This window comes from Pecten maximus, chromosome 11, assembly GCF_902652985.1.
Source record: "Pecten maximus chromosome 11, xPecMax1.1, whole genome shotgun sequence".
Classification (NCBI taxonomy): domain Eukaryota; kingdom Metazoa; phylum Mollusca; class Bivalvia; order Pectinida; family Pectinidae; genus Pecten; species Pecten maximus.
In genome coordinates, this window is record NC_047025.1 from 20,738,566 (window position 1) to 20,763,693 (window position 25,128).

General features: G+C 35.1%; 2 protein-coding genes across 2 annotated transcripts; one reads left to right on the forward strand and one right to left on the reverse strand.

Moving 5' to 3' along the window:
• Nucleotides 1-418: 418 nt before the first annotated feature.
• Nucleotides 419-18,519, reverse strand: LOC117337425 (cyclin-dependent kinase 10-like). The gene is made up of 17 exons (XM_033898407.1): nt 18,483-18,519; nt 17,119-17,349; nt 16,671-16,743; nt 16,228-16,299; nt 15,629-15,731; nt 14,303-14,384; nt 14,013-14,080; nt 13,492-13,544; nt 12,291-12,360; nt 11,318-11,377; nt 11,020-11,143; nt 10,822-10,871; nt 10,414-10,503; nt 9,807-9,859; nt 9,453-9,534; nt 7,891-7,948; nt 419-909 (listed from the first exon to the last, which is right to left on the reverse strand). The coding sequence occupies exons 2-17, from the start codon at nt 17,209-17,211 to the stop codon at nt 889-891; spliced, it is 1,152 nt and encodes a 383-aa protein (XP_033754298.1). The 5' UTR covers nt 17,212-17,349; nt 18,483-18,519; the 3' UTR covers nt 419-888.
• A 192-nt stretch (nt 18,520-18,711) lies between these two features.
• LOC117337426 (NADH dehydrogenase [ubiquinone] iron-sulfur protein 3, mitochondrial-like) lies at nt 18,712-24,860 on the forward strand. The gene is made up of 6 exons (XM_033898408.1): nt 18,712-18,801; nt 22,164-22,235; nt 22,912-23,162; nt 23,589-23,714; nt 24,217-24,336; nt 24,553-24,860. Exons 1-6 carry the CDS (start codon nt 18,738-18,740, stop codon nt 24,718-24,720), a joined length of 801 nt encoding a protein of 266 aa, XP_033754299.1. The 5' UTR covers nt 18,712-18,737; the 3' UTR covers nt 24,721-24,860.
• Nucleotides 24,861-25,128: the final 268 nt, after the last annotated feature.

Here is a 25,128-nt window from a genome sequence, read left to right on the forward strand (position 1 = left end):
GACCTAACATCACTGGAGATCGTATGGACCTTGACACTAGCTGTTGATATGACGTTAAGCAATACAAAACCAAACCAAATGGACATTAAGAAGAGGTCGTTGGTAATTTTCGGGGACGTCTTTTTTCCCCTCGTGAAACGGTTTATGTTGATCGTAGATTTGTGACACTAAGTATTAACGAGAGTGGTATATTGATTTTGTACACTTTATTCAACGTCATTTCAATAAGGATACTTTCAAATGCATTTGTATTTGGTAATATATAAATAAAGCCATTTATTAGATCTTCAGAACAGATTACCGAGAAACATATTACATAATTGGTTTGATTATATAAACAACTATTCTAGAGGTGATAACTCAAAACTCATGTCCAAACTCGAGTCAACATCATGCTGAACATATTCACTGATTCAAATTAAATGAAAGATTGAAAAAACCTGTATTGACCATGTTGTAATCAAAAAAATAAAAGTGATATAATGTAAAAAAGAAGGTTTTATTTTTTATCATTAAATGTACACGTAACATACAAGTGAATACTTATCATTAGAATAATAAGGCCCTCTTAAAAAGTTATTCTTTCTCAACAACACTCCAGCTACGGTTTGGTGAAGTGAAGTCAATGCCACAAAAGACTTTGACATGATAACCACTCCCAACCACTGCCATATCTGGTCGAAGTTGTCAGATCTGTCCTCAGTTGTCGAGGAAGTGCTGTCTCTCGGTCGCAGTACCAAGCACAAAGGCTGATGCTAACAAGATGAATCCTCTTTAGCATTTATTTCGACACAGCACGGTGTCATCTTCCCCTGAAGTACGACTTGGTGTCATTCTATTTTAGTGTCTTCAAAACATCACTATTGTAGTAATGGTTCTTCTTTACTGTCATACTTTTTTCTTCTTAGCCTGAAAATATTGGAAATCGTATCTTTTAAGAAAACGAAATACATGTATTAACAGGCATAAGCAAACTTTTATATCAAAATTCATATCTTCCAAAGGGAAGAACTAATTTTATCAAAATTGAGATAGTTTCATTTACAGAATGTATTTTTATATTTCAGATGCAAGATTTGTTGTAAACAAAAGATTTATTTTCTCAACTTATTACCTTCTAAATAACTGCATGTAAGTGTATATCTTTCCCAATGGTTAAAACCTTCCAACATAACGATTTGATGACATGCAAACTTACCATAAATACAATCACTTAATTTCTTTCAGAATACCCGTAAATAAAATCGGCATTCCACATGCAATACTAAGAGGTATACATTGTACCGTTATTAAAGTCTACATTGCTTATTTACAACGAATCAAGTATCTAAGCCGCAACTAAGCTATTCATCTAAAACCATATCCCCATCATTAACAAGGAATAGCGACTGTCACATCCTATCACGAAATCTTGTGCGACAGCTTGCCATAAACATTTGTTATCATCAAAAATTACAACATTCGTCTTATACACTCGTTTTGATATCTCACTGAGCATAACCATTAGATGGTGTGTCATCAGCCTAAAGCGTGCTCTATCTTCAGCTTGTCATCTTACGACAAAATCAATTTCCAAAAGACCTTGAAACAAGCTGAAATTACCAAGATAATCTAATTATGTTTCTTTTAACCCTTACAAATGATGTAGCGTGAAAGCGTTATTGAAAACCAATTACTAAAAAAGTACGACAGATTCAGTTTTACTTTCATTTCACTGTGTAAAGATTTATTTTGAAGTGTCATGCTGTCTCTGAAAGCTTACTCATATAGAAATGAACTATTGGAAATTTCAATTTCAACGCTAACTTCAACAAGGCATTTCAAGCGATACGAATCCCCTCGCTATTCAATATCGACCAATACGCAACAAAGGATGGTAAGAAGTGAAAATCTCTGGATGTAGGCGGTACCGCTGGGGAGTCGCTTTAGAGAGGACTTTCAAACTGCGTTGGTAATTTGTTTGAAAATGTATTTGTTGTTTGTCTCATAACATGTACAACAGGGAACATTATTTCTCTCTGAAGTCCCATAGTATGTCACGCTAGTCCTGAAATGTTTTAGTACTACACATAGATAGAAGCATTTTCGCACTAAAAATCAGTAATATTGACACAAATACATGTAGGTGTAAGGTTTTACTTTACTTCTTATAGGCATGACAACATTTTCAACTACAGCTGTAGTTAGTTCTCGTTTGTTTAATCGACATAAAAAAGAAAACTCAGCCATTATAGAATTGAGCGAAATGTTACGTAGGAGGAATATCTTTCAATTTTGAAATTGTGTAGGGGGGAATCGCTATTTAAATGAAAAAGCCGATATATTGATTCTAAGGAAGTCTATAGCCACTTGATATATCAGACCAATGAGTTTCCTTCACCAATTTTTGAGTGATAACAGGCCTAGGTTTACACTACTAGCTCTCATTAGAATCAACACATTTCGTTCTGTTTTTGTTAACCTATTTCTGTAGTCATAGATCACTAATTGATCTTGTTGAATCAGGTCATGTAAACAACTAGTATTTCAGTCTGAACTATTTATTCTATTGCCATCGAATTGATCAAGCATAGACAAAAAAAATGATACGTAGGTATAGACATACATTTGACATGTCTATGTATCTTAAGGCAATATCTTTTTCAGTATGTACTTTTGAACTTAAAACTTTTTTTGAGAAAAGTGCTACATTTCAGGAAGTGATTTTGGTCCTTCGTCAATATAAGTCGATTAACATCTTAAAGTACATCAGTGGAAAAAAAACTCTTAGGATGACATCAAACTATTCCCAACAATTCCTAATCCCTTTCAATAGCATAATTATGATATTGTACTGAGATGTTTCTTTTAGAAATAAATATGGATAAATGTAAACATCAAGAAAACGGACCTAATGAAAAACATTACAACATACATCATGTAATGGAACTGACAGCCCTACAACAAAAACCCGAAAGGACATCAATATCTACATAACAAACTGAAGACTGGTAATGTTCGGAAACCAGCTAGTAAGGTAAGAAAATCATAGGTAAACTACACAGCAGTTTACCACCCTATGTAAATATTTATCCTGCAACTGCCACCGCATTGTCGGAATACACCCACCGTATATATTTTTGCTGTATACGGCAGTGACGGAAAACAGCTGTATTTTGGAATCCTAGCACGTGCGTCAGTTCGACTGACCTACTTCAAAGTGAAACTACGTTTAAAAGGCGAACATATTTCTGTCATTTTTGACACCGTTTCACTTAAAAATGATTATTTTTGATGATTATTTTTATGACTGTTGCATGATAAATAGAATACATGGTCAGTGTCTTAAAATATAAGCTGTATTTTTGGCTCGGGACAGAAAGACAAAAGTGGCTCGCCAAGGCTCGCCACTTTTGTCTTTCTTTACCCTCGCCAAAATACAGCTTATATTTTAAGACACTGACCATGTATTCTCTATTTATCCTGCAACTGCCATCGCATTGTCGGAATACACCCACCGTATATATATTTTTGCTGTATACGGCAGTGACGGAAAACAGCTGTATTTTGGAATCGTAGCACGTGCGTCAGTTCGACTGACCTACTTCAAAGTGAAACCACGTTTAAAAGGCGAACATATTTCTGTCATTTTTGACACCGTTTCACTTCAAAATGATTATTTTTGATGATTATTTTTATAACTGTTGCAGGATAAATAGAATACATGGTCAGTGTCTTAAAATATAAGATATATTTTATCGAGGGTAAAGAAAGACAAAAGTGGCGAGCCACTTTTGTCTTTCTTTACCCTCGCTAAAATATAGCTTATATTTTAAGACACTGACCATGTATTCTTTATGTCCGGAATATGTCTGGTCACTTTATACGGTATGGCATGAGCGCATTGAAAATGCTCAAATCAGGATGACCAACTTCGGTACCACTATCATATTCAAAGGAATATATCTTCTCGCGGACATTGAAGGGAAATACCCAATATAAAGTATACAAAATCTTAAACATTGATTCAGGCATTCCAGGAAAGACAAAATTGTTCTACTATTTTCACAACCTGTCCAATAACAAGAGACACCTAAAATAACTCCACTATAAAACCCTACTTCGCAACCAGAGATCCCAGCGGGATATTGGCACCAACCATTGGAAGTTGTAAGTTTGATATTGTCTCTTATTTCCTCACATTTACCTGTTGATTATCGTATTGTATTGACGAACAATTACTGAAATATTAGTTTAGTCTCAATATTGAACATGTAAAACTAGCGACAAAGAAACCACAAATGCCATTGGAAATATGCAATTTCTCAAAAATGGTGATTATAAACTTAATCTGTCAAATAATAGATGGTGGCTTGTCGGCCATTTTGTTTCCCGATCAGTCTTGATACACATACATGTACACAACAAGGGACCAAAGGCAAACTACATATAATACGTGTTGATAGATATTGTATAAGGTAAGAACACCAATTCTCCTGGAATTTTTTTTTCTTTTAATAACGGAAATGTTGGATGGATATCGTTCTGTCAATAACGACCCTTCCTATGTAATGAACGCAATATTTGAAAAAGAAGACTTCTTAACAGTCACGAACAGTTATCCTCTTTGTGCTGAAGATGTCGACATGTTTCAACCGTAGGCAGGCGTCATCAGTCGACATTTACAATTTCTTATTTATACAGTTTTATATATATGGGTATGTGTTTATTGTCCACCCCCCGTCCGTTTGCTCCCACGAATGATAATATATTCTCACTACACTAACGCTACTTTTAGCTCTTTTGGTATAACTATTATATGCAAGAAGTCTTTTTACACTTCTGTCTGCATTACTCATTTACAGGCATGTGACATCTGAACAGAACATTTCATTTCAAAACCCTCTCAATTTAAAGATTGGGTAGAATTCCCCAAAACCTTGATCAATCCTTGGCTTATGAAAAATATCTTATTCAAAAAGAGTGTTTATATGTGTTTCTATCCCGACACAGTAACCTAACCTCCAGAGGTACAAAAAGGGTGACGTTCGCCAATGATTTTTTATAACATTAGATTTGAGTGTGAACATGTATTTTATTGACATTATGCTAGAGGTAACTGTGGAGGCTAATGACCTCACAAAACATTTAGAACAAGAATACCACAGGACGGAACCGATTGTTTTATACTATCTTGTATTAAAAAATTACATGTATTTGCATCACACGCACCTTAAGAATGGTTATCTGGAATGATATAAATCTCACTTTTCACTACATAGACAATATTTAATTTTTTCTGACAATTTGAGGAAAATAGCTGAATTAGATTTTTTCGGGGAATCAAAACTTTATATCATGACCCAAATCATTCTCGTTTCAAAGGAATCGGTCGAAAAATATAGGAGGAAATTTCCATATAAAATGAAAATACTGAAATAAACATAAGGCGATTACTTTTGCAAAATTATTCGAATAGAAATTCTTTTTATGGAGGCAAAACTTCAGATCATGATAATAATGTATACAGAGTTTGAAAATGATTGGTCGAAAAATGTAGGAAGTTAATGCTGAACGGACGTACATATCATATTACTCCAGTCAAATTTGCCGGGCGTATAAAAAGTGAGCATATATGATATACTCAGTAAAAGTACAGTTAACAACATTTCATGTTTCGATTAATATAGCTATAATATCAGCATTTTGGTGTAAATCTTTTAATCATGCGGATTTCTTTGTACAAATCAAATAATTTAACAATTGTTATAAAACGATTGTTGATTGTAGTGCATGATAACTAGTTAAAAATGGTACCTATAAACCGATGGATAACAATAACAACAGTATAAATGTTATCCCATTCATGAATCAAAGCTTAGGTCAATCATTAAGGTTTGAAGGCAGAATTTGACGTTCTCAAACGTGTCGCCACACAGAATGCACCCGCCACAAATACCTCACAAAAACATCTCAATTTTGCTGCTAAAGCAGCCCCAGTTTGCAACACAGCAGTTTGAAAAATGTTCCTCCCTGTTATCTCTACGCCCTTCACCATCCCTCACAATATTATAAGCACATTAGGGACTCTATATAAACGAAATGCTGTAACGCCAAACGACGGTAAGTTCTGGTCCAGTTCATGTACACTGTAGTTGCTTCTTTGCCATCACATCAAAATGTACAAAGTTGATGGATGTGGAATATCTAATTGCTATGCTTTCAACCAGCTGCGGACTGATTGGACAGACAGAGACTTTCAACATTACAACAGATGTAGCAAATAGATAGCTCAAGAATAGCGATGGTATTCTGTCACTGGTCAGAATTTGACCTTATTATTAACAAGAAGCCCAGAGGGCCTGTATCGCTCACCTGGTTTCATGAGATATGAAACAAAAATGATGCTTAAGCATATTTGTCGCTGGTATTGCTATGTCAATATATCATAAGCACTTTATATGGGTACATGTACATTGGTTTTATTGCAAATCTAAAACTGTGAGGTTTTTATGCCAAAAAATGCATTAATCCATAAAATGAAATTGACTTTTGGCCGACCCCATAGGGATGCTACTACACAAATGTGAGTGATATCCAATGCATAGTTTCAGAAAAGAAAATGTTTAAACCAATTGACCCCTTTTGATCCTGCCCTCTGCCCCCCTGATCAACAGTTTGATGCCAGTACTTTTTATAACATACATGTAATGCATGAACTATTTTTTATATGAAGTACTTTTCTTCCCATACAATTCAGGGCATCATTTCTATGCAACTAACTTTGATTTCGCATCGGAAGAGAGATAACTCTGAGACATCAGTACATTATGAAAACTATAAGGGAAATATTACAAGGTCTCGCACAACTAATTATTTTACTATATGTTATTACCAAAAAATTGCTACCAACAAGAATAAGGAGCTTCAAACACTACCTTTAGGTATAAGTGAAAATGTACATGACTTCAAATCATTAAATGTACCTTCCTGAAGACCAGGATTTTTAATACACAATATTCCCATACAAATTCTAAAGAATCTGAATGTTTGCATTATAACAACCATAGACTCTACAGTAAGGGAACTCTACCAAAAGTCTTACAGAGAACAATTAATGCTTTATTGTGAATAACTTAAAGAGGTCAATGTCATATTGCAAATTACTAACTGACGACAATGCTGTATTGTCAATTATTTACCGAGGACAATGCTGCATTGCCAATAACTTACCGAGGACAATGCTGTATTGCTAATTACTTACTGAGGACAATGCTATATTGCTAATTACTTACTGAGGACAATGCTATATTGCTAATTACTTACTGATGACAGTGCTATATTGCTAATTACTTACTGAGGACAATGCTATATTGCTAATTACTTACTGATGACAGTGCTATATTGCTAATTACTTACTAAGGACAATGACGTATAACCAATTACTTACTAAGGACAATGACGTATTACCAATAACTTACAGAGGACAATGATGTATTGCCACTTACTGAAGACAAAGCTGTTTTGCCAATTACTTACTGAAGACAATGCTGTATTACCAATTACTTACTGAAGACAATGACATATTACCAATTACTTACTGAAGACAATGACGTATTACCAATTACTTACTGAAGACAATGCTGTATTACCAATTACTTACTGAAGACAATGACGTATTACCAATTACTTACTGAAGACAATGACGTATTACCAATTACTTACTGAAGACAATGCTGTATTACCAATTACTTACTGAAGACAATGCTGTATTACCAATTACTTACTGAAGACAATGACATATTACCAATTACTTACAGAGGACAATGCTGTATTGCCACTTACTTACTGAAAACAATGCCGTATTGCCAATTACTTACTGAGGACAATGCCGTATTGCCAATTACTTACTGAGGACAATGCCGTATTGCCAAAGTCTTGGAATGACCCAGAGTTCCTTTTTTGTTTTCTGAAAATCAAAATAAGTAGTGTTTTAAGTTCATATTAAATACTTGACAGGACACTACTTGTCAGCCAATAAATAACATTGTGTTTGATTACTGAAACTTCAATTTTGTCCGAAAGCCTCTTCAGCAAATTTACCATTGTGTTAGGCCAATTAGAAATCATAGCAAATTTGCCGTTTACTCATTAAAATTCTTCCCCGCTAATCAGTGGTACTCCATGATAATCAGTTGTACCCCGTTTCATCCCTAACTAATCAGCTTTATATCCCTTACTTATCAGCATTACCTCTAACTAATCAGCTTTATATCCCTTACTTATCAGCATTACCCCATACTAATCAGCTTTACCCCTCACTAATCAGTTTTACCTCTCACTTATCAGTTTTACCTTTGACTAATTATCTTTACCTCTCACTAATCAGGTTTACCTTCACTAATCAGTTTTACCTCTCACTAATCAGCTTTACCTCTCACTAATCAGTTTTACCTCTCACTAATCAGCTTTACCTTCACTAATCAGCTTTACCTTCACTAATCAGCTTTACCTCTCACTAATCAGTTTTACCCCTCACTAATTATCTTTACCTCTCACTAATCAGCAGTAACCCTCACTAATCAGCAGTAACCTCACTAATCAGCTTTACCTCTCACTAATCAGTTTTACCTTTGACTAATTATCTTTACCTCTCACTAATCAGCTTTACCTCTCACTAATTATCTTTACCTCTCACTAATTATCTTTACCTCTCACTAATCAGCAGTAACCCTCACTAATCAGCAGTAACCCTCACTTATCAGCATTACCTCTCACTAATCAGCTTTACCTCTCACTAATCAGCATTACCTCTCTCTCTAATCAGCATTACCTCTCACTAATCAGCTTTACCTCCACTTATCAGCATTACCTCTCACTAATCAGCATTACCTCTCACTAATCAGCTTTGTCCACTAATCAGCAGTAACCCTCACTAATCAGCTTTACCTCTCACTAATTAGCTTTACCTCCACTAATCAGCATTACCTCCACTAATCAGCATTACCTCTCACTAATCAGCATTACCTCTCACTAATCAGCTTTACCTCTCACTAATCAGCATTACCTCTCTCTCTAATCAGCATTACCTCTCACTAATCAGCTTTACCTCCACTTATCAGCATTACCTCTCACTAATAAGCATTACCTCTCACTAATCAGCTTTGTCCACTAATCAGCAGTAACCCTCACTAATCAGCATTACCTCTCACTAATTAGCTTTACCTCTCACTAATTAGCTTTACCTCTCACTAATCAGCATTACCTCTCACTAATCAGCATTACTTTCACTAATCAGCAGTAACTTTCACTAATCAGTATTATCTCTCACTAATCAGCTTCCGCATTACCTCTCACTAAACAGCTGTACCCATTAGTGGTCAGCTTTACCTCTCACTAATCAGCTGTACCCCTCAGTGGTCAGCTTTACCCAGACTTCTTGAACAAACAGATGTCTGTAGAACAAATCTCACCTTTCCTCAGACTTTTCTTCTGGTGGGGCCTTCCTCTTCAGTCTGTGTTGTGGGAAGGTTGGCATCAGCTCAGGATCACAGGCTATAGGTCAAGTAGTGACAAACAATTAATTCACTAATGTAACAGGAGGAAAACATGAGGGGAAGGGGGCATAGAATATGGGGACAAAACAGTGAGTGCTAGAAGAAATGGGATTCTTGAAGGATAAGTTAAGGTATTTTTACCTTTAATATTCCTCCGCTTTGACCTTTGACCACAACAAATAATTTGTGATGACAATTCCTGACCTTATAGACTGTTTATATTGTAAACAAACGGCCCGGGTAACATAGTTCAGCTGACGTAACACTTACGATATGGTTGCTCCTTGAAGTACGAGCTGTCTAAGCTGTCTTCAGCCGAGGCTCTGTGAAATAAGATTTTATCATCAAATAAATTTTATGTTACACGATTAACGTGAATATATTTTTTTTTTATGTTATGGAGATAAAACACAAAAAAATTAAACAAGTATACTATCATCATGAACTGCTAATAGCTCCATAATATAATTATTTTTTTTTAAATTCATCCATTTGAGTCAATCTACTATACACAAACCCAATAGAAAATCTACTTTTATTGTCAAACTCTTTTCTCTTATAAATTATCCTGCTGCTGTATACCCACAGTCAGTTAAAAGTGATGTAACACAAATCACAATATAACTGCTGTGAATATTTCAGCGCAGAGGTGGAACCAATTAAGTAGGTGAATTCACAACAACTAGCTACATGTAGTATGCTAAGTTAACACAAAATTATTTTGTTCAACTCTTAACTTAGCCTTAATCTTTCTCCATTATTTATATGAAAATGAAATGAAAATAAAATAGTAAGTGATCAGAGAGACCAATGGACATCCAATCCATAACCATTAATATGTATACGAATATGTGTGACAGGCATTAAAATGTGATACCTTTTCATTGGGTCATACATGAAGAGGAAGTTGAGAAGTCTTATCCCAGCATCAGTAAGCCAGGAAAACATGTGCTTTAGATTGTTATATCTGTAACAGATATGGTCATTAGTTAAGACAAATTGGATAAAGACATAGTATGTATAGTATACTTACATTTCTCTGTTTTGTATACTGACATGTTTTCTATGTGTTCTAACTGGTACAACCATTATTACCAATCATCAGTACAATGACACATGACTTTTCCTTTACACAGTATCAGGACATGTACTTATAGTGCACTAAATCCACTGTTAACTTCAGTTAAGGAACATGGACAGTGTTGTATCAGATTTAGTGTCACTAACTTCAAATTCTATGTTTTGCTTTCATGCATGAATAAGGAAAACATATATCATTACTTACGGCTGTTTCTTCAAGTTGATACTTTCTAGCATGGGCAGTTGATTGAAACCCTGTAGAAAAACAAAACAGCAATCCATTATTCATTTTTTGAAAGTTAAATGAGTTAAACGTCCACTACAATGTTGAATCTCATTTAAAACAACAGCTTTAAGAAACATCATGCTACTTTATTTTTATTTTTTTTTCTATAATATTTACCGGCCAGATAGCTTCGCTGGGTGTTCCAAACATCTCAATGATGAGTTCTATCTGATGAACGTCCGATCGCCCTGGTAACAGAGGACGATGTGCCAGCAGTTCTCCGAAGATACACCCTACAGACCTGCAAATCATCAAAAATTCATCAGATCTACACTACAGACATTCATATCTATCACATTGTGTTCAGGTATTTTCTGACTTCAATATACTTTTTTTTGGAATATACACAATATTAAGTTGATTGGGTATAATGACAATGTTATTGTCTATTTGAATGTTGATGTTCTGTACTTACCACATATCTATGGCAACTGTCTGCTCCTTGGAGCCTAGTAGCAGTTCTGGTGCCCGGTACCTGATGATCACGAATATAAAGTTAACATACATATACTTGAAAGTATTGTAAATTTACTGTTTGAATGGGAGGAGTGTCGTGGTTTCATTTTTTTTAATAAAATCAACAATGCTTACTTGTTTGCTGGATTTTATCACCCCGTCAACAGTCAGGCTCATTTTGAAGATGGGTTGCCTTATAATGTAGTAGCTGATGGCTACTTTTATGAACAATTTAAAGAAGGCCTGTGGCAGGCTATTGATATCAGCTGGGGTAAAGTATTTTACCAAAGGACATAACCTAAACAGGACAGGATGGTCAATGATCTCAGCTTCCTTGCAAACACAAACTGCCCTGTGTGGGATTCGAGTCACACACCCCAGACCTTCACCCAAGGTAGAATTAGTTCCACTGACTGAGCTACAGGTAGCAACAATTATGGATGTCATTCAAACTATAAATAGCAGTCCCAAATGAAGCAATGCAAAATCTTATACAGTCAAATTTTGTTATCTCAAACTCTGAAACCTTGAAGACCTTTTAGCTTGCTTAACAGGAAGTGCAAATTCTGACAGTTAAAAGTTCTACATAAAATGTACTCTCAGACTATCTCAAAGGGTTTTCATAATCCCACTGACATTGAGGTGTTTAACTGTATCTGAATCTAGATGAAATTTTTTTTACATAACAGCATAAATGACTTAAATGAGAATTTATGAGAATTAAATGAAGTTGTTTAGTCAAGTTTTCCTCCACAGTGAGAACAGACAGATAGTTGGTAACACTGAACTCCTTTAACCATTTCATGTGTGATATAGAAGAAGGACAAACTAGGTCAATCAAATTTCCATTAAAAAATGTTTCTAGAACATTAAGAACTAATATAAAATATAACATATTAAATTAGTTCCGCTTCCCATCATGTGAGACTTACCACAAAGTAACAACTTTTGGTGTCATTGGCTTCAGAGGCAGACCATACTTCCTTGCAAGGCCAAAGTCAGCTTAACCAGAAAAAAAACACAGTTAATCATTTCAAAATTTCAAGTTATCCTCTCTATACAAAATCTCAATGTATCACAAAAACTCTATTGTCATATAATTCCTCAGATAAGCTGTTGTCCCACACTTTATATTTATATACCATAAACAATTATACTATACTCAGTCTAAACCAGATCAGGTGTTGTTCTACTATATTTATATCATACACAATTATAATCTGTCTAAACCAGATAAGATGTTGTCCTTAACTTTATATTTATTTACCATACACAATTATAATATACTCAGTCTAAAGTATACTCTGAACTAGATATGACTTGGACCAAAATAGCCAGTTTCTTCTAGTCAGAGATGTGACTACCAACATGTATAATGTCTATGCATTTTTTTTTAAAGTTTACTTTGAAATGAAGCACCAATTTAAGAAAACCATTAAGATTTAATACATGATTGTATAAAATATCACAAGTATGTTTGCATACAGTGGTAGTTTTTAAATGAGATAACTCATATTTACACATATAGTCAAACATTTATAAACCACAGTGAAGAGTACCTATTTCAATAAAATTTTAATTTGTAACCTGATTCTGTCCGCTGTACCCTCTAGAACTTGTTAACCACTATTTTAATACTCTCCAGAAAGTCTTTAGAGGGCTATTTCAGTAAAATATCTACTCAACAGGAGGACTCTAAAAGAGTAGATGCACTATGGCTCAAATTTCGCCCCAAAAATATTTTATTTTTAATTGTTAAAAATATGTTTACCAAGTAGCCATTAATGTTATTTGACAACTAGTCAGTTGAAAATCAAGAAAAAAGTATGTTTGAAATGCTCGCAATGACATCATAAATTTTGCAGGGAAAATATCATAAAAATGCAGATTTTTTACTAAACATGTATGTTTTGTAACTTTGACCTCCCCAAAGGTGTACCAATTTCATATCTAAGAATAAGAACAACAACAATCATAAAATACAGTAACTGGAAATATAGGCAATACCATATAATAAGGCATTTTGTTCATGTAGTCATGATGCATAGAATTTCATTATTTCTGAAGTTTTCCCATGAAACATACATACTTTACTGGTATAGCCCTAAATATGGGTCAATCAAGATAACTTACCTATTTTGACACTGCCTTTATCAGTCATCAGCAGATTGGACACTTTTAGATCTCTGAAAAAGCAATGTGTCCTTTTATTTATTTTTTGCTAGAAAACTATAAGTTATATCAAAACCAATGGATTCCACTGAACATACGAACCAATGAATTTCTTTAAACCACTATGTTACATTTTCAAGTCAATGCCAGAATATCAACTGTTTAGATGTTTTATTTAAAAGATCATAAATGACACCCACAATGGGCCTGTAATGATATCTCAACTGTAGCCATGGAGAGGGGACATTCTGTTGTCAAACTGGCTGTTCCCTCCAAATGTCCAAAAAAAACATGCAGTGTAGGAGATAGAGACTAGACAATATAGCAAATGGATGAACAAAGCAAAACTATGGTCCCAGTGGGGGACTAAATCTGCATACATTAGACAAAAACAAATGTGAAGGGAATGCAAAAACTATATTGAAAGCCATCAACTTCACACGACTTATAAATGACTTTACACCAACATATGTAGCACTTACCTATGAACAATGAAGTTTTCATGCATGTAGCGCAGACCTTTTAGTACCTGTATCATAATACACTTCACCTGAAAAAATATAGAATCATTTTGAAAAATTTCTCGCAATTACCTGTTATCTCCAAAACAATTTCAGTAGCCATTGCAAATTAATTTCAAGGAGGATTGAAAAGATCAGATTAAACCCTAATGTATATACAATACATATATCTTAAATAATGCTTGTTCAGATCAAGGAGATCCTTTAATGTTTCAAAAATTCAAACCATTATTATAAACATAATTAAATACCTGAGCTTCAGAAAAAGGTGCTGACATATTGTCAAGCAATGATGCTAAGTCCTGCTCACAATAGTCCATTACCAGGAAAATACTGTAAAATAAAAATGAGGTCAATGTGCTTAATTACACACTTCAATTAGTATACAATGATGTACATGTCTAATTACATATCTAAAATATATATCTAAACAATCACATCATTTTGTAATGAAAGTAGATAACACATACCGATCAGGCATGGTTGTGTATATTATTTACATGTGTTCATCCGGGTCATTAGCTATTCTCGTGCATTCTCCAGCATGCTTGATTATGTAATTCTACCCTTACATGTAAAATACTTGAATGACTCAGATGGTCTATATCGGAGGGTATAAAAGCCGGCTCTGACAGACGACAACACTCTGATTTCGGCACCCAAACTGTGCAGACAGAAGCGGAGAGACCCTAAGAAAGGCAGTTAGTTGTGGAAAGATAGATGTGACCACGGTCTTCTCCTTGATCCATCAACTAGTCATTTTAACACAGAGTGTTTGGCAGAGGCTGATAAGTTAGCGAATTCAAAGTAGTTGGCGACTACAAGCAGGTAGTCGACGGTCAAGTCAGCGACTACAAGGTAGTCGGCGGGCATGTCAGCGACCATACTATAAGTAGTGTTGGTGGTCAGCAGTAAACACCAGGGGTTAGGTGGCCGATGATAATAAATAGGAACAGTCAGAGCGTCATGTCATGTTTCGATTATACATATTGCTAGGTCACTGACTCCCCGTATAGTCAGCGGTCACATACAGACCGGCGACCAGTAACTAGCTGTTGTGAGTGGTGCGGGACGAGTCAGTCAAGTACTAGTTTTAGATGTAAGCAAACAGTGCTAATATAGTATTAAGATTATAGGAGTCAGCGGTCAGACAGTCCACTGTATATATAAAACTTATATTTTATGCGTTGTATGTTCTCGTTAAATGTTAAAGGCTACCAAATAGTAGTAATATTTGTATATATTTGCATCTGTAGACTAGTCACTAACCAGGATCTATTAGAGGTAGTGACAAACCCATTTGTAAACGTCACAATTTATATATATATAACTTCCATGCATCTGATTATACATGAATATCTAACTTCAATGATATCTTTGAATACATTATCTTTTTCATCTTTGTGTCTAGTTACATATACAAACTTATGCATGCCTATGCTTGGCAGACATGTATCACTATACCAGAGTGGGACGAAGGGAAGTAACTCTATGTGGTAGATCAGAATGATATCTGTCTACTTAGTAAACCTCTATGACCAGGTGTGTCAGTTCTTCATTTCACCATTTCTACTTACCTATCTAAACTTTTCCCCACCGCTACTTCTTGTAACTCCACAATATTGTCATGGCGAAGGTTTAACAATATATCTATCTCCCTCAAGCCGCTGATTGGAATACCTACAAAACAAACATGCAGGTCCAAATAAAACGCTTTCAAAGTTACAATGTGTGTCTGTGAGTGTTTCCTGATAACACAGAACAGTTGTAATGGAGAAAGCCAGATTATATCTACAGCTGTGCATGTCCAGATAGATAATTAAAATGTGTAGGAAGTTACTGAAATATGACTCTTCATATTCTTATCATAAGAATGATTTTTTTTCTATGTGTCACTAGAATAATATACCCTGGAGTGTTTTCGTTGAATCAGTAAGAAATTTGTTGTGATGTCACAATATAGACAATGCAAAATGTAAATTATGTCAATAACTGAAATTATAAGCCTGGCTTCATAAAATCTCTTAGGGAACATCAGTCTCTAAATAACCAATTAGAAATTATTTTTCAAAAACCTTTTTCTCTGACAGACAATGAATTAATTTGAATGAGAGATAAAATGACAATGGAGATATTAATATCTGATTGTGTGTTCGTGCTACCCATTCATTTTTACCATCTTTTTCTCTTTCCATCCTCATCTTCTTCAAAGCAACAATAGCATCAGACCTGATGTCTCTGGCTCTGTCTGTAAACAATCATCACATTCTCATGGGTGAAAGTGTCAGACTCAGAAAATACTGAAATAGCTGTGTTGATCAAAAGTGACCATGCACAGACAGGTATAGGACCTATAATAGGGTTCTTTTTTCAATACTGAATTTTGCTGCATTCTCTTGTAAATTAGAATGACAGGATGTTGCTATAGAGAAAGTACAGATATAAAATAACATAAAATTGCTGTTCTCTATACTTTATGATAAGTGAACCTGTAGTTACATACTGGCACTCCCATATAAGCAAACAATTTTAGCTGGAACATTTTTCATTGATACCTCAGAAAAAAATATTAAATTAAAAACTAAATAAGAGACCCAGGAAAAGATAAGTCTATCTTACAGACAATTCCGTAAGTTCCTTCTCCCACTCTGCTTAGCTTCTCAAAGTCGGTCACACTTCTGCATTTTCCTAACTGTGATGAAAAGAAATAGAAATGGAATGACCAGATACAGAAGACATGATCAATGTAATAATTGACTACTGCTGAGAAATTCTTGTACAAAGATAAAAGAATCATAAATAATGACAGATAACCTATTTTGACTTTTGAAATTGAATATTTGAATTCACAGAGATTTTGTTTGTACACCAGCTATATGGCAAAATTCTGAAGCTTATTAAGTTAAAGTCCAGTAAATTGTAGTTACTAGATTTCCTAAACTGACAGAACTGTCCAGACATTGATAATAAACATATAATCCACAGACAACTGCTAGTCATACCCTGATATGAATAGAAGAACCAACACATTTCTGTTATTTTACTGGGGTACAAAGGTTTATCTTACCCTGGCATGTTCAGGAACTTCCTGATATTCTCCAGACAGCATGGACACGAAGGCCAGCTTCTCTGTACTGCTCTGACGCTCCAACCCTGCCATGGCAGTACTGGTAGACCAATTTGATTTCTCAAAATGTTACTCTAACTCCAAATGATTGTCATATTTCTTCTTAGGTAGAGTTTATCTCAGTATAAAGCTCAACTACAATCAGTCATAAGGAGAAATGCAAATCTGAAATTGGAGGAAGACAATATTTTATTTAAACCAGAATGGGAACTACAAGATACATCATGTATCAGATACAGAATATCATAATATATTACATTAAATACATGTGTAACAGGAAAGGGAGTAGTGTGCCTCCACCAGGAATCAAACCCGCGACCCTCGGCTTACTGGTCCAGTACCGCTCTACCAACTGAGCTAAAGGGAAATTCCCCCTAGCGCGAAGCTAGAAGGCGACCTAGCACTATGTACAATTAAAACCTGCCACACTACTCCCCACTGTCAACTGTGTTTGCTCCTGAACACACAACCCAGGTTCTATCTCCAACGAAGCCTCTCATTGTCGAGCTCCTATACCTTACAATTGGAGTGGTCAACAGTACCAAATGTAACAGGAAAGAAAGTAGTGTGCCTCCACTGGGAATCGTACCTGCAACCCTCGGCTTACATGGTCTGCCACTCTTCGGACTGAGCTAAAGGGAAATTCCCCCAAGTAAGAAGCTAAAAGGCGACCATATCACCATACATTATGTATGTACAATTAAAACAGGCCACACATGTTAATGCAATCATGATTAACACACATCTTTACAAAGACTTAATTTAGACAGAATACTGGTTATAACTTATAATTATTACTGACATATCCAGATCTTCCTTCATTAACAATAACAGCCTCTTTCCTTTTACAGATAAATTTAAGCTAAAATGTATATGATATCATTGGACATGACATCATGTAGTTACAGTCTCAACACTGACAAGTGACAACAGGCTTGTTATCAGTGTTTTTCTTGTCTATGGGGAAAAGTCATTAAACAATAAAACAATCGTTAAAAAATAAAACAGAGATAGAACTACCAAATTACTGGATTTTTAAAAACTTTTTCAACGTTATCTTTTCTTTAAAAAATCACAAGGTGATCGAGTATATTAATCAAATAATCAGGTCAGCTGCTAAAAACAAAATATCCAGAATAAAAAAAAACATTTTGATTAGATTTCTAGTGATGAACTTATCCTATGACCTATCTGCTTGTATTATTGTGAATCTTTACTTACTGAAGAATGCATTGTTATAAATTTTGAAGCAATAGCAGTAGACTATGTTGCTTGAAATTAGTGAAATAATCAAGTAGACTTACAGAGTGAAGCACATGCACCTGTATTGAAACTCTTCTGTCACAGGAAGTAGAATTATGGGAGCCTTCATTGATTACGTTTGATATTCGATAATTTAATTTGCATTATATTACAAATACTGCATAAATTATAAATATAAATATTAAAAATATTTTTATACTCAAACTTTTGTATATGACAGATAATTCACATATAGTATAACGGTGTCCCCTTTTACATATTACCAATGACGGATCTCTGCGAAGGTCACCGGCAAGATGGCGTCAAGACTTTGCAGGTTAATTCGGCCTGCAGTTACAGGACTGTCACGATGCAGTCAATGTAAGATTTTCTAGATATGACTCCCTTTAATATGTATTATTGATTCATTGGCTGTAAAATGATTTAGTTGTCTTGGAAATTCCCCTCAATAATGCTGAGCATCCCTGCCCACAGTAACGTTACTCAACATGCAGTGTTCGGAGTCTACTGTCACGGAGGGTAACTTGTATATCAATGGAAGTACTCTGAACGCACCCTAGTGTCAGTACAGTTATTTGTTTTTAAAAGATTGGTATATTGTATCTTGTATGCATTATATTATTACTGAAGACCAGATTAACTTGTTTTAAAATATATATCATTCTTACTGTATCACATGTACAGTCTAACCAGTACAATACGCATTTGGACATTCCCAAGTGTGTATGTAACAGAGCGCATGATTAGGCCCTATTAAATTTTAAATCACTGCCTCCGTTAGGGATCGAACACGGGACCCCTGGCTTACTAGTCTTACGCTCAACTGATCAAGCTAAAGAGAAGATCTCTGTAGCCGAGCTGTATATTGCGGCTAGTATTTACCAGGGTTACATACTCCCCCTCCAGGAAAGAACTCGTCCTCGAGTCTCCAGGGGTAACAGCGATACTTTTGGAGCAATCCTGAGTATTTCCCCCGGGTCCCTATACATGGGCGCCAATGTAACATGTACAGAGCGCATAATTAATTAAATTTAAATCACTGCCTCCGCTAGGGATCGAACCCGGGACCTCTGGCTTACTAGTCTTACACTCAACCGATCGAGCTAAAGAGAAGATCTCTCTAGCTGAGCGGTATATTTTGGCTAGTATTTACCAGGGTTACATTTTAAGACGTTTAAGGAGGTTAGATTTTTATGCATTTGGTAAAAATGACACCCTCCATGTTCAATATTAATATTCATTTTACCATGCAATGCTGATGAAGCCCGCCCCCTGTCACACTTTTTCATATGGCGATCAAGTCCTTATGTGTAATACTACTAATACTAAAGGAGTAATGAAAAATACTCTACCTGGCCATGGGCAGGAGCTCGAACTAGCAACCTCTCGCTCTCAATACAAACATCTTACTGCTAGGCTAATGAGAAATTCCTGCTAGCCTGAGTTTGTAAGGTGATCATATACCCTCTACTTTTACATAACGCCGGTATTTGTTTCTGATTATCAAAAAAAAATCCAATAGTGACACATTTAAAGAGTCAAAATTTTGAAAATTTTCGATTACTTTCAATTATGTATGACGCACATACCAGAAACGCATACAAGAAAGTCAGCTATCCATTGCATATGAGATGCATTTTGTTTGTGCGTCCAGTGGCTGTGCATCAGAAGACTTATTTTTCTTCCTGCAAATACAATATATAGCTGTGTATTCCGGACTCATCCAAATTGCTGCCTGACTCATTTCTAACAAATTCTGATCGCAGGGCAAACTGAAATAATTTGTGCAATATGTCAGTTTTCAGCATCCGTTATATCTGTGATACACTGTGTATTTATAACTTATAATCTGTGTAACAGCATACACAGCATAGTTATATTTTTTTTATATGCATGCCAAAAACTATGATGTGGACTGGGCTTTACTGTGCAGATGCCAATTAACATACATAAAATTCATACCAAATGATTAAGATGCATATGAGCTATGAATTGTCTGTACAACTGCATGTGAAAAAGATGTCTTTGCTAAACTCATAAGGAATTGGAATAGAAGTGTGACAGTCACATAACCCCAAGAGTTTCAGTTCATAGCCCAGTGATGTTTGAAAGAAGAATGTTGTCACTATACATACCCATTAGAGTTATCCATCTGTTCAATGGCACATGTACAATGCCTTTGTTGGTGAACTTTCCCCCACCACCAAGAGATCCCCAGGGCATCCAGTAGACCATTGAGACTGTTTGTTGAATTGAAAGTAAATGGGCAGGTCTTTTGCTCCCTTTCCATTTTGCTCAAATTAATTAACATTTGGAGATTGATCTAAAATCACATTTATTGTGGTAAAAGTGGTCTTACTTGTTACAGCTCCAGCCTCAAGCCTAGCTTTCTTTTTAAAAATACCCAAACTCACTATGGTATCAGGGAATCCAGTAGGATTAAAATCTCAAGAGTCAGTGACCCTCAGCTTTGAAATCCTGAGAGTCAAATCAAAATCCTGAGAGTCAAAATATGAAATTCTCAAACTTGACGGTTAATCGTTTCCGAATGTAAGCTGATAAAAGTGTCTTTTTTTTAACATTATATTTAATTAAAAATTCAAAAGAACTTAGTTCATCTTAATTTATTATCCAATTGTTGTTTATATTAAATAAATAAAAGTGATTTAAAAAATTGAACTTTTCTTTTAATTATCTATTTTTGTTTGAATAAAGCAGAATTAAAACACAATTTTTTTTTTTTATTTAATTTAATCACTGAAATAAATTTCTTGTAAAGCTTTTAACAAATAAACTTGTATCACAGTTTTCTTGCTGAAATTATGTTTAAATGTGTTACAATGGTTAAGCATAATTTATAAAACCATCTTTTTTCTTTTTTTTTTTTAATCTGCTCAGCCTCTAGAGGTTATTTTTGTATGCAAATCATGTTTTCATATTTGCCGCCAAAATATAACAGGAATGATTTACGCTTCCCACCCTGTCAAATGCACTGCAGAGGTCATGTATATGTAAGGTTATTCAGGTTAACAACAAAATGGCTGCCGCCTGTGTTGGCATGATGCAAACTAGGCCTGCTTACGATCTCATTCTTGTTTTGATTGAAAGTTATCACAAACATATGTTACATTAATTTGTTGGGATGGAAATCTACTATAGCTTACTTATTTCAATTATTAAAATGTGATTGCTTAGAATAAAGTACAGATCGGCCTCTACAGGTAGGTACAGTGGATACTTCACCTGTGCAATCGGCAGCGACTGTTGGATTAGTCACAGTTGAGTGGCTCTTTTAATTGACTCCTAGGGGTATTCTACTAATTAGTGTCACTGACCATAGCAAATATACCCTTTGTTGAGCCTGGGTATTGGACAACACAGACTAATGACAGTGGTGGTCAAAATGTGAAGCGTCAGATTGACGCACGGCATGCAAAAGTCGTGCGTCAAATTAAATTTTGCTGCGTCATTGACCCGAGGTCTCGGGTTAATGGATGCCCTGGGTATATACTATCAAGTTTGATTACGTTGATACATTGGTTTGAAACATTGATCAATGACAGTAGTACACTATAAACAAATATTAATGATACTAAGTCAATAAAGGAGGCAAATATAAAAAGAAAATTAATACAAAAATTAAAAATTAAGTTGATACTGGTAGGTATATATTGTTGAGACAGCTAATGCTATATTTGTATTATAATATATGTTTATTACAGTGCCAAGACAAGCACCTGCTGCTTTACAACATGTGAGGTTTGACAGTACCACCACTCAAGAGTCACTGAAGCGTAAGATTGTTTTATCATTTATCAATCTGAGTGATATCAGATGATGGACTAGAACTATATCCAATCACCCTTTATCTTTACTGTATATCCAATTACCCTTTATCTTTACTGGTAATACTGATAAAACGGAAGGCACTTACCATTTGGGACACTCATCTTTTTGCAATTTTTTGGAGATTTAACTCTTTCAAGGGCCTGCAAATTCCTTTGTTTATTACTTGCATATAATCATTATGAGGGGACGCGGTGGCCTAGTGGTTAAGGTGTCCAGACACTTTGACACTAGCCCTCCACCTCTGGGTTGGGAGTTCGAAACCTATGTGGGGCAGTTGCCAGGTACTGACCGTAGGCCGGTGGTTTTTCTCTGCGTACTCCGGCTTTCCTCCTCCAAAACCTGGCACGTCCTTAAATGACCCTGGCTGACTGTTGATAGGACGTTAAACAAAAACAAACAAAAAGCATATATTCAAAGCTCATGTTTTGACTGTACATGTGTTTGTAAATTTTTCATATTGTAAAACAATGTAACAGTTTTTCTTGCACATTTATCAATGGAAGAAAACGAAAATACTTTGACAAGTCAAGACTATAAAGTTAAAGAAAATCCTCAAAAAAATCCATGTTGCTTTTATTTATTAAATTACAAAATAAAATTTTCACTGTCGCTTTTTTTCAGCCACAATAAAGAAAGTTGCAAATAAGGTGGAGACAAATCAGCTGAAGGAATTTGGACAATATGTGGCAGAAAATATTCCTAAATATGTACAGGAAGTCCGAATTTCTGCTGGAGATGAACTTGACATTCTTGTCCACCCTGAAGGAATCCTACCAGTGATTTCCTTCCTTAAAAATCATCACACAGCCCAATTCCTCAACATCATAGATGTGACTGCCCTGGATGTGCCGACACGCAAGTACAGGTTTGAGGTGTGTATTAGTTACAAATTATTTGTAATAATGGGTTGCTCTTTATGTAAAAATGCAGCTTTTACTCTCAGTTGAGTTTGCTGCTATTCAATATTGTTTGGTAAATAATATGATTTGCTATGGTTTCTGATTACTAGTGAGGAATGTCAAGAAAGTATGCTGATTTGTCAGACTGCTAAACCCTAAAAATTACCTGTGTTTCTGCTAAGCTATTTTGCTTTTTTCAAGGACAATCAAGATTTGTTGTCTAGATATTACCTTAGTAAATATGTATGTATTGTCCTACTTTGTACTTACCCAATGTTTTTTTCTGGCATGTTAACAGAAACAAATTTATTATTTTGTTAGGCCGGGGGCTAATAACACTGCCACATAATCCATTGAATCTGTAATAACTCTGATAAAATTGGTATGTTTATGTTACAGATGGTATACATGCTTATGTCTCTGCACTTCAACTCCCGAGTCAAAGTGAGATCCTACACAGATGAACTCTCACCTGTTAATTCCATTACCTCTGAGTTTCATGGAGCCAACTGGATGGAACGTGAAGTAAGATTTCCTTTCCTAGTGTCCTCCTCATGTCATGATTTGTCATATTAATGATATAACTTGTTTTTCTTTGTCCTTGTAATAATACATTTAACATAAAGAGTAAAGATAAGGTAAAAATGCTGTTGGACACAGAAAAGTAAATCAAGAAAGGACACTGAATGTTCTAAGTTACTTGCATTATAAGATAATAATTTAGAAAATAAATAACAATGTGTTATCGATACTGAGACCTGCTAGAAGTCTATAGAACAATAGTAAAATAAAGTTTCTCTTGGGTGTTAACGACATGAATGGAAATTTACTGTGGTATGGGGTCTGCAACTATAACTAAATTGAGATCATTAAACACAAATATGCATTCTGTACATTATAAAGGGAGACTTTGTATGCACGCAATGTGCAACTGCAAGGCTGAATTTACCTTTAACAGACTACTATAAAAGGACCAATTCTTTTCAATATTTAGATAATGAAGAATTAAATGTATGTTGTGTTACAGGTTTGGGATATGTATGGTGTGTTCTTTGCCAACCATCCTGATTTGAGAAGGATCCTTACAGATTATGGATTTGAAGGTCACCCATTCAGGAAAGACTTCCCACTGTCAGGTTATGTTGAGGTATGTTATTGGTCCTGTTGACTGCCACCATTGACAACATATGTCGTACATTTGTCTGTATGGAAGTGCTCTTTATTTTTGAAATAATTTACTCTTGTATATTTTTAAGCAAGAGTTATCTCCCCTAGTGCAATATTTTTGTCAGAAATTGGCTGGTTCATGTTCCAATGTGATCTTGAGGTCCTTATGGCTTTGTTATTACTGTTACTATTACAGGTTCGCTATGATGAGGAGGAACAACGTGTGGTGGTAGAGCCATTGGAGTTATCACAGGAGTTTAGGAAGTTTGAATATAGCAGTCCTTGGGAAACATTCCCCAAGTTCCGACTAACAGAGGGAGATCAAGCATCAGAAACCCCAAAGGAACCAGAAGCCAAGTCATGAGTTATAGGACCTTTGTTTATTATAGGAATACTGAAATATCAATTTAAACTGTTGACAGTGACGTACTGATAGTCAATTAACTTTATACATGAGGTGTGTGTTTGTTACTTCACCATGTAAATAAATTTGTGATGACAACACATTTTGTTAGTTTTCTTTGTATTGAACGATAACCTATAAAGGATAGAAGAACAAACAAATAGCTGTAATGTTCCTGGACTGATACCTTACGGTATCCAACAAAGATCTATACAAATAGCTCTAATGTTCCTGGACTGATAACTTACAGTCAACACATACCTATAAAAATAGCTCTAATGTTCCTGGACTGATACCTTACAGTATTCAACAAAGATCTATACAAATAGCTCTAATGTTCCTGGACTGATAACTTACAGTATTCAACAC